The following is a 9,161-nucleotide window of genomic DNA, read 5'->3' on the forward strand; positions in this document are numbered from 1 at the left end:
AATAAAGCTCAAGAACAATGAACTGTTGTATGAGATTTTTTAAATCAAATATGCTTCCAAAAATTTATCATATTTACATTTACAGTGTTCTTTTATAAAACTAATAATTACACATTACGATCGTTAATGAGTTTCCATCAGAGCTGACATGCATGACAGAGATAAACATGATCTTTAAATAACCCGTAGCTATCTTGGACCTTTTTTCATGATTTCACATGATATTCATGGACAGATATCATCTATCCAGTTATCACTACACTAATATTTTGTGCACTTTTAGGGGTGTAAAAGATTATTTTTGACATTAGAAACAGCAACATTGGTTTGTTCTTGGTGTAATTAGTTAATTAGCGTGATAAACTTGGATGTGAACCAAGTTCAGCTACACAGAGCCATTAGCATGACTGTAGAGAAGTCTGAATACAACTTTGCAGTGTGAACAAATGTATGACCGCATTTAAATGGTAAATGACCTTGTTTTTATCTAGTGCCTTTCTAGGTATTGGTTCTCATTTTGCTGAAGGGCTCCTTCTGACCTCCAGCACTCACCAAATCATTAGGTACAGTAGTAAATACATTCTAATATGACAGTCCTGCACTTGTTCCACTTTGGGCTCGTTATTCATGTTTTAAAGTTAATCAGTGGTGCAACCTTCAAACTAATTTTTTCAAAAGTAATCAAATTATTTTCAGACTTGGAATCTTGTTGCATTGCATGAAGACTGTAATGCTTCGGTTAAATTTCACGGCTGCACTAAATGTTTTTTTTTTATTATTATTATTTCATTCATAATAGTGATACATGATATAAGGAACTGTGGACGCTAATCCTCTGGCTGACTCTCTTCTGGACTCTCCTGGTTGACCTTACATGCTGCATCTTTAGTGTCTGGATCCCACTCCAGCAGGACACTCCTCTTCCTCAGGCAGTAGTCCTGAAGCTGCTGTCTCTCCAGAGGGCTAACGGTCCAGCGCTGCAACGCCAGCCGAACTAGTGCCGGCATCTGAGGCAGAGCACGCAGCAGCGTGGGCAGCCAGGTGGAGCACGGGGCCGAGGTAAAAGGTCGCAGACTGAGGTCCATGTCCTCCAGCGAGTCCAGGCCTCCTGCAGCGAACAAGTCGAACCAGCCGTCGTCGCCTACCAGGCCATTATAGGACAGATCCAGCAGTCGGAGAGAGGAGAGACAGCCACGTCTACACACCGTAGCTGCAAGGACAAAGATGGTTTACTGGGTTCTGTCCGCTTAATCCGTCACATCTGAATTTGGATCCACCAAGTGTTTGTGATATTTGTCAAGCTACAGAGCTCCTAGCATAATGCTCATTACTTCTATTTTCTAATTAAATGTTGTGACAGTTCTCAGGTGAGTCAGTGTGTGTGTGTGTGTGTGTTTGTGTTACCTAGGCAAAGCAGGTCATCAGTGGTGAGCTCACAGCTGCTGAGTCGGAGCTCCTGGATGACTGACGGCTGCAAAGCATCCAGCAGCAGCGCTAAGCGACCACCAACCACTTTACACCAGGAAACATCCACGCTGTGCAGGTACGGCACTGCCAGAGCTGAACAGAAATGTTGGTAGCCTACCTGGCTGCACACCTGTCCCTCATTAGCATATTAGCATCATCCTCTAGCTCCTCTAGCAATTTGTGTATCAATTTTATTAGTTTATAGGTATAAGTTAGCCTGGCTACTTCTCCCAGAAAGGTGGAAATTCAACTGCGTGTATTTACCCAGAGCAGTGAAGGACTCCTCGTTCAGGCTGCAGCTGTTGAGCGGCAGCCGCCTCATCTGCATCAGAGGGAGGGCGGAGACCAGCAAGTGGACAACGCCTCCTGCCTCCTTATTGGACGAGACGTCAAGCTCCATCAGCGCCGTCAGAGAGGGGAGCACCTGGACTGGAGAGTGTTTGCGATTCACCATGACTCTTTCTGTATCATATAACACTGGGTGTTTTTGTATCTTCAGGGTGGTTTTCCAAAAATTTTACAATAAATAGTTTTAAAATTAAATCTACATTTTTTGAGTCTTTCTGTACCTTTAATTGTTTCTGAGGGTCTCTTAGCTTTATTTATTTTTTTCCCCATGTGGTCATTTTGTGTCTTTCTGTACTTGTTTTATGTCTCCGTTATGTGTTTTGTATTTTGTCATCTTCGTTTTTCATCTTTTTGCAGTTACTTTTTTAGCATTTTAATGCTCGTGTGGTCATTTTGTGTCTTTCTGTATTGTCATTGATTGTCTCTGAGTGTTTTGTGTCCATCTTGGATGATTTTTCATATTTTTACAGTTGTTCTTTATGTCTTAGTTTTTGTTTTACCCTATGTGGTATTTTTGTGTCTTTCTGTATTTGTTTTGTATTTCCATTGTGTTTTTTGTGTTTCTTCACTACTGTTTATCTTTTGTGTGTTTGTTTGAAGCTTTAGGATTAGTCGTGACTCACTCAGAGCCTCCAGGTCGTCATGCGTGAGGCAGCACAAGTGAAGGTCCAGGCTCTCCAGGTGTGCCACATGAGCCAGATGAAAGGTGAGACTGCTCAGTGCACCAGCCAGACCTTTATTACAGGATAAGTCCAACTCTCGCACAGAGGGGAGGCTGCGGAGCGAACTACCTGCAAGGAATTTTTATGAGACACTAAAATATACACCAGAAAGATAGTGCTGTTGAAAAAGTAATTTTGCTTTCTTGCTTCTACAGTTAATAGCAGCTGTGCCACTATACCCCACCACTGGCTCCACTCACAAACAATGCATAAGGAGATCATACATATGGTGATGAAATCTGAAATCTCCTACCGAGAGCATCAAGGCTGTCTGCTGTCAGACCGCAGGCCTGTAATCGAAGCGTGGTGAGGGATGAGGCGTGAGCGAATGAGGCTGCCAGCTCTCTGAAGCCGCCGGTGTCCACTTCCTGTGTGAGCTGAGGGTTACAGGAAACATCCAAGACACAGAGTCTGGGGAGAGCAGCCACCATTGCTCCTGAGAGGAACACACATCCGTCACACACATCAGTCACACACACAAAAAAATCGTCACACATAGTGGCAGGATACTGAATAAAGTCGGTACCCAGCAGAGTAGCATCCGCTACAGTGAGCTGACAGGCCACCAGGTGGAGCTCCCTCACTGTTGGGTGAAGTTTACCCAGCAGGCCTTGCAAAGCGCTCCCTCCAACACTGGTGTTCCAGGACAAATCAAGGATCTCCAAAAGAGGGACGCAGTTGAGAGCTTCGCCTACACGAAATACGACAGTCTGAAGTTAAAATGATCAAAGCCTCGTGGGAAATGTAGTCACCGAGGCTCAAACTGGAGTGAAACACACATTCTCACATTTGTTCCGAGTCCTTCTAAATATCAAAATAACAGACAGCAGTGCCTTACCCAGAGCAGCGACATCCACCGTGTTCAGCCTACAGCCGCACAGCCTCAGTGTCCTGATCCCATCCACGTGCTGGAGGTAACAAGTCAGCACGGTCAGAGATCCGCCAATCAGCTCGTTCCAGGAGACGTCCATCTCCTCCAGCTGAGGGAGGAACTGGAGTAATGTGGCTGAGGAGGGAAGACGTAGTCTTTTTGTAGTTATTGTGTGTCTTCTCTGCCTCTTTTGTGTCTCTTCTGAAGTAGTTTCTCACATTTTTACAGTTAGTTTTCATGTATTGGTGCTCGTTGTTCAGCTATGAGCTCCTTTGCTTCTGTTTGTAGTTATTTTGTGTCTTTCTGTACACTCATTCTTTTTGTTTTATGACTAATTTTTTCAGGTTTTTTTTGTTATTTTTTGTGCCTTAGTTTTTTGTTCTGTCTGTGTGGTCATTTCGTGTATTTCTGTAGATAAATTTGCAGTTGTTTTGTTTTTCTTTGTGTTAGTTGTGTCTTTTTGTAGTTTCTTTCCTTGCCTTTCTGTGTTTTGTGTCATTTTTCATGTTTTCACAGTTATATTTTGTGTCTTAGTTTTGTTTTTTTCATCTGTGTGGTTATTTTGTCTTTCTGTAGCTCCTTTAATTAGGGGTCCATGCAAACGAAGTTGCAGGATCCCTATTGATTTCGTTGCGATTTTTATTCTTGTGTGTCTTCGCCTTACTTTTCTGCTTAGCTAACAGTGTCTGCACAAGACAAACTGCAAGGGCTAAAGGGATCAAACTTGGTAACTTGGTAGAAGTCCTAGCATTTCAGGTGGCGCTATAATAAGACAATTCACGTTTTGCCTCATCTCAAGAAACCTGTGCCCTAAAAACCAAATTCTTTCTCCCTTTGATTCCCTACATAGCCCTGGTTTTAATGGACTAGGCCACGCCCATTTCCGTCTGCCATTTATTCCCGCCATTTTGAAAAAATTGCACCGCAAAGAAAAATCAACTCCTCATTCATTATCATGATAGTAAACCTCTTTTCTGATATGCACGTGTGTGTGTGTTTGTACCGATCTCCAGCAGGTCTGTGGCTGTCAGATCACAGTGAGCCAGACTAAGGCTCCTGCTGTCTGCCTTCTTCCCCAGCTTCTGCAGGAAAACACACACCTGTCCCCAGCCGACATGGCGCTCACTGTCCGCTGCCGCCACCAGACCTGAAACAACCGCCATCGTGACACCAACATATCTGTTATCACACCGCTTTGGTACAAAACACCAACATGATGGTCTCTGAGATAAAATGTTACCTTGTTCTTTCCTCTGTAGCTTCAATTTCTAGAATATGTGTTTTGTTTTTTGTTTTTCTGTACCTCCTTTGTTTCTTCATGGTTGTTTGCTATCTGTTTACAGTCACTGTTTGCGTATTAGTAGACATTTTTCCTTTTTGAGTCGTTTATCATCCCTATAATTTTTTGGGTTCTTTCTGTAATCATTTAATATCTATTGATGAAGTTATTTGGCTTTTAGTCACACTCCTATAGTTTCTCTCTTGTGCATTTGTGTTTTGTTTCATGTCTCTTTGTGCTGATTTAATGGACTTCTTAAACATCAAATGTAAGCTGTGACTTCACATAAGGGCTCTAGTTGAGGGGCCCCTGCTGAAGGTCAGCAATGGAGTAATGCCAGTAATCCCATTTGACTACACTATTATAAAGGTCTAATGTGAAGTTAATGAGCAGACTTTAAGTTAGCCATTTTGCTGAAGAAAAAGTAAAATAAAGCAACGTCATAATCTCCAGACTTTCTTCCTTACCTGACCTCTGTTCTCTGTCCTCTCTGCCGTCAGACTCTCCATCCTCAGGGATTCCTGTCCGGTCTGACGTCCTGGACAGGAAGCGCCCCAACGGCTTCCTGTCTGAGGCCGAGCGCTTCCTTCGGATCTGACTCATGATGACATCCAGAGGGGAACGTTTCTGGCTCCCGCTGTCCCGCCCACGCTGACCATCTGACCATCAGAGACATGAAGTTGGAGCTTTACCAGGCTTATCTATCTCAGCTTTACTTCCTCCATTTAATCAGGATTCAGTACAGATGATGTGATTAATGAATGATTGATTCATATTAAAGTTAATTGAAGTGAAGATGTCCCTTTTTAAAGGACATTTGCAAGAAAAGGCAAAACATGAGACAAAAGTTACAGACACAGGTAAATAAAGACATTAAGAAATTCAGTTCATTTCTATGAAGATTCAAAGTAACTAGAAAAGAAAAATTGACAGTATAAACGAGATTATGCAAATAACCCATCTTGTTTGATACTTTGTAAAACAAATACATTGTGACTCACCAATGTAGTTGTAAGCATGTATTTAAAAACAAGTGCAAGTAATTCTTTAAAATTTTTAATAGTTTTAATTAGTTATTTATGTCCTTAAATGTTATTACAACGTTTCTATAATGTGTTTTAAAAGATTCATTACATATATTGGTGTAAAATATATTTCTTGAAGAGATTAACAAACAAAATATTATATGCAATAATAAACGCGCGGCATTTTGAGCCATCTAAGGGATCAAATATAATTTGATTAGTTTTATTTACTTATATTTTTAAAGTTTGAAGTCAGCACAATGGCAAACGTGAAAAAGTATGGAGCTAAAAATGAGATTTATCTTCTATAGCTTGGAGGAAGAAAGGTGAAAATGAACCGTTAAATTGCGGTGAAATCTCAAAAAACTTGAGATGTTAGCTCGAGTTTTATTCTGCTGAACAACAGAGATCGTCTTACCTGCAGACTCCATCTGAGTTCGGGTACAAAACACAGTGAAAAGATCAGAAAATATAAAAGCTCGTTCCTCCTTCACGGTTTGTTTGGACTGAGATGTATAAAATAAAAATTCAGGAGATCAAATGAAGTTGAACGCAACTCTCCACGGAGTCTGAACTTGAACGCAATCCTCCACAGTCTGTATGGACTAGATCATACCGGCAGGATCCATTAGCTCCAAATACTCAGCTTCTTTCTGAACCCTTCTTCGCTTCCCCGGCCCAGTTGGACACCTGCGTGACGTCACGTCCCATGCTCGTCAGGTGGATCAACCCGGAAGTCAACACCTTCAGCAAATTATGATTTCACGTCTGTAAGAATACACACACACACACACAATATATATATATATACACACACACACACACACACATAAGAAGAAGAAGAAAACCTTTATTTGTCCAACAACGGGGAAAATGCAGTTTGCAACAGCATGCAGAAATGGCATAGATAGAATAGATAATAGATATATTGCCCAGACTGGTGTTATTACACCATAAGGTGTAACAATATTGCACATATTAGGAGTGCTCGTTGTGGAGCCTAACAGCAGCAGGAAGGAAAGACCTTCTGTATCTTTCCTTCACACATGGAAGGTGAAGCAGTCTGTCACTGAAGCTGCTCCTCAGTCCTGTCAGGTCACTATGGAGGGGATGGGACTCATTGTCCAGCATGGAGGACAGTTCAGCCAGAACTCTCCTGTCACCCACCTCCCTCACTGAGTCCATATATATACTTTCCGTATAACCACTGAAAAAAGGATTTCGTATCAGCATGGTTTAGTGACTTAACTTTCACTTTCACATTCATAAATTCGCCTTCTCTGTGTTACGGAGCGGGCACTTTAATGTAAGGTCCCTCTCACTCTCTTGGGGTGGTATCTGTGTAATTCTCAAACTCGGGTCCTCTACCAGAGTCCTGGGAGTTTTATGGTTCTGAGCATTATCTTACCACGCTCGCCTTGACCTTCCTCACCTGATTTGATCCTTCTCAAACAGACAAACAGCTTTTCCACGACCACAGGATGTGTCTTTAGACATGGTTGTTTAAGAGATGAGAAGCTACTCATTGCATCAGTTGGGGTTAAATAACTTGTTGCCAGCTGAAAGATAATCACCCATGCAGTAATTATCCAATAGGAGGACAATTCCTATAACTCAACAACTGAGTTCTCGTCAGTCATCTTCCATCAAGTCCACTTTGGACAAAAAAGCGATGCATGATGCGATCTGACACTGATCTACCTTGACCTTGGAGTTCACCTCTATTCTCTTTGGAAGTTGTTGTGGGTTCTTTGGTTAACATCGTATTATCCTTCTCTTCAGCTCATCATTTTTCTCTCTGAGGGAGGTTGGCTACAGTCCTGCGGACCTTAAACTTCTGAATAATACATATGTGCAACTGTGGTTACAGGCACATCAAGCTCCTTGGAGAAGGTCTTAAAGCCTTTACATTTAACACGCTTGTCTATAATTTTCTTTCTAACCTCCCGAGACAACTCTCTCGTTAGATTTCTGTGGTCCATGTTCAGTGTGGTACACACCAGGTGCCTCATGTACGAAAACATTACCGTTTACGGAAAAGTTAAGATGTATCAAAACTGACTGCAAACATGTACGTGCCTACGCCAACGTCATGGCTGGCTTCCACAGCTGTTGATCCTTTGGCGACCCTTAGAGGTGATGCTGGGAAACTGTCATAAATGTGAAAACAGTTAGTCCGACCAATCAGGACTGTGCCGGTCGACCCTGAGCAGAGCCATGCCAGCCGTGTGGGATGGATTTATCCGCATGTCAGCCAGGCACAGTTGAAACCAGATGTTTACATACTGTGTTAAAAGACACAAACATTTTGTCTGAAGTTAAATCAGACTAAACCTCTCCTGTTTTAGGTCAGTTAAGATTACCAAAATTATTTCTGTTTGCTAAATGCCACAATAATGAGAGAGATTTTTTTATTACTTTCTTCAAAGTCAGAAGTTTACATACTTTTCCTCAGTATTTGGTAGCATTGCCTTTAAACTGTATGACTTGGGTCAAATGTTTTGGGTATCCTTCCACAAGCTTCTCGCAATAGTCTGCTGGAATTCTGGTCCATTCCTCCTGACAGAACATGTGTAACTGAGTCAGGGTTATAGGCCACCTTGCTTGCACACGCCTTTTCAGATCTGCCCACAAATTTTCTATAGGATTGAGATCAGGGCTTTGTGATGGCCACTCCAAAACATTGATTTTGTTGTCCTTAAGCCACTTTGTAACTACTTTGGCAGTATGCTTAGGGTCATTGTCCATTTGGAAGACCCATTTGCGCCCAAGCTTTAACTTCCTGGCTGATGTCTTGAGATTTTGCTTCAATATTTCCACATAATGTTCTTTCCTCATGATGCCGTCTATTTTATGAAGTGCACCAGTTCCTCCTGCGGCAAAACAGCCCCACAACATGATGCTACCACCCTCATACTTCACAGTTGGGATGGTGTTCTCAGGCTTACAAGCTTCCCCCTTTTTCCTCCAAATGTAACGACAGTCATTATGGCCAAACAGTTCCACTTTAGTTTCATCAGATCACAGGACATGTCTCCAAAAATTAAGGTCTTTGTCCCTGTGTGTATTTGCAAACTGTAATCTGTTTTTTTTGTTGTTATGTTACTTTTGGAGTAATGGCTTCTTCCTCACTGAGTGGCCTTTCAGTCCATGTCGGTACAGGACTCGTTTCACTGTGGATAATGACACTCTCTTACCAGCTTCAGCCATCATCTTAACAAGGTCTTTAGCTTTTGTTCTGGGGTTGATTTGCACGTTTCGGACCAAAACACGTTCATCTCTGGGACATAGAACCTGTCTCCTTCCTGAGAAGTGTGATGGCTGGACATTCCCATGGTGTCTATACTTGCGTGTAATTGTGGAGCTCCACAATTCTCTTCCTGATATCTTGACTGATTTCTTTTGATTTTCCCATGATGTCAAACAAGGAAGCAGTGTGTTTGAGGTGT

The 9,161-nt window shown here is 42.0% G+C and overlaps 1 protein-coding gene across 1 annotated transcript; it reads right to left on the bottom strand.

Moving 5' to 3' along the window:
- Window positions 1-28: 28 nt before the first annotated feature.
- On the bottom strand, window positions 29-6,365 carry lrrc31 (leucine rich repeat containing 31). The gene is made up of 10 exons (XM_084566811.1): window positions 6,131-6,365; window positions 5,155-5,346; window positions 4,412-4,555; window positions 3,376-3,543; window positions 3,064-3,228; window positions 2,791-2,973; window positions 2,439-2,606; window positions 1,732-1,896; window positions 1,405-1,560; window positions 29-1,210 (listed from the first exon to the last, which is right to left on the bottom strand). The coding sequence occupies exons 1-10, from the start codon at window positions 6,141-6,143 to the stop codon at window positions 828-830; spliced, it is 1,737 nt and encodes a 578-aa protein (XP_084422937.1). The 5' UTR covers window positions 6,144-6,365; the 3' UTR covers window positions 29-827.
- Window positions 6,366-9,161: the final 2,796 nt, after the last annotated feature.

The sequence above is a fragment of the Chelon labrosus genome, assembly GCF_963514085.1.
Source record: "Chelon labrosus genome assembly, chromosome: 18".
Taxonomy (NCBI): Eukaryota; Metazoa; Chordata; class Actinopteri; order Mugiliformes; family Mugilidae; genus Chelon; species Chelon labrosus.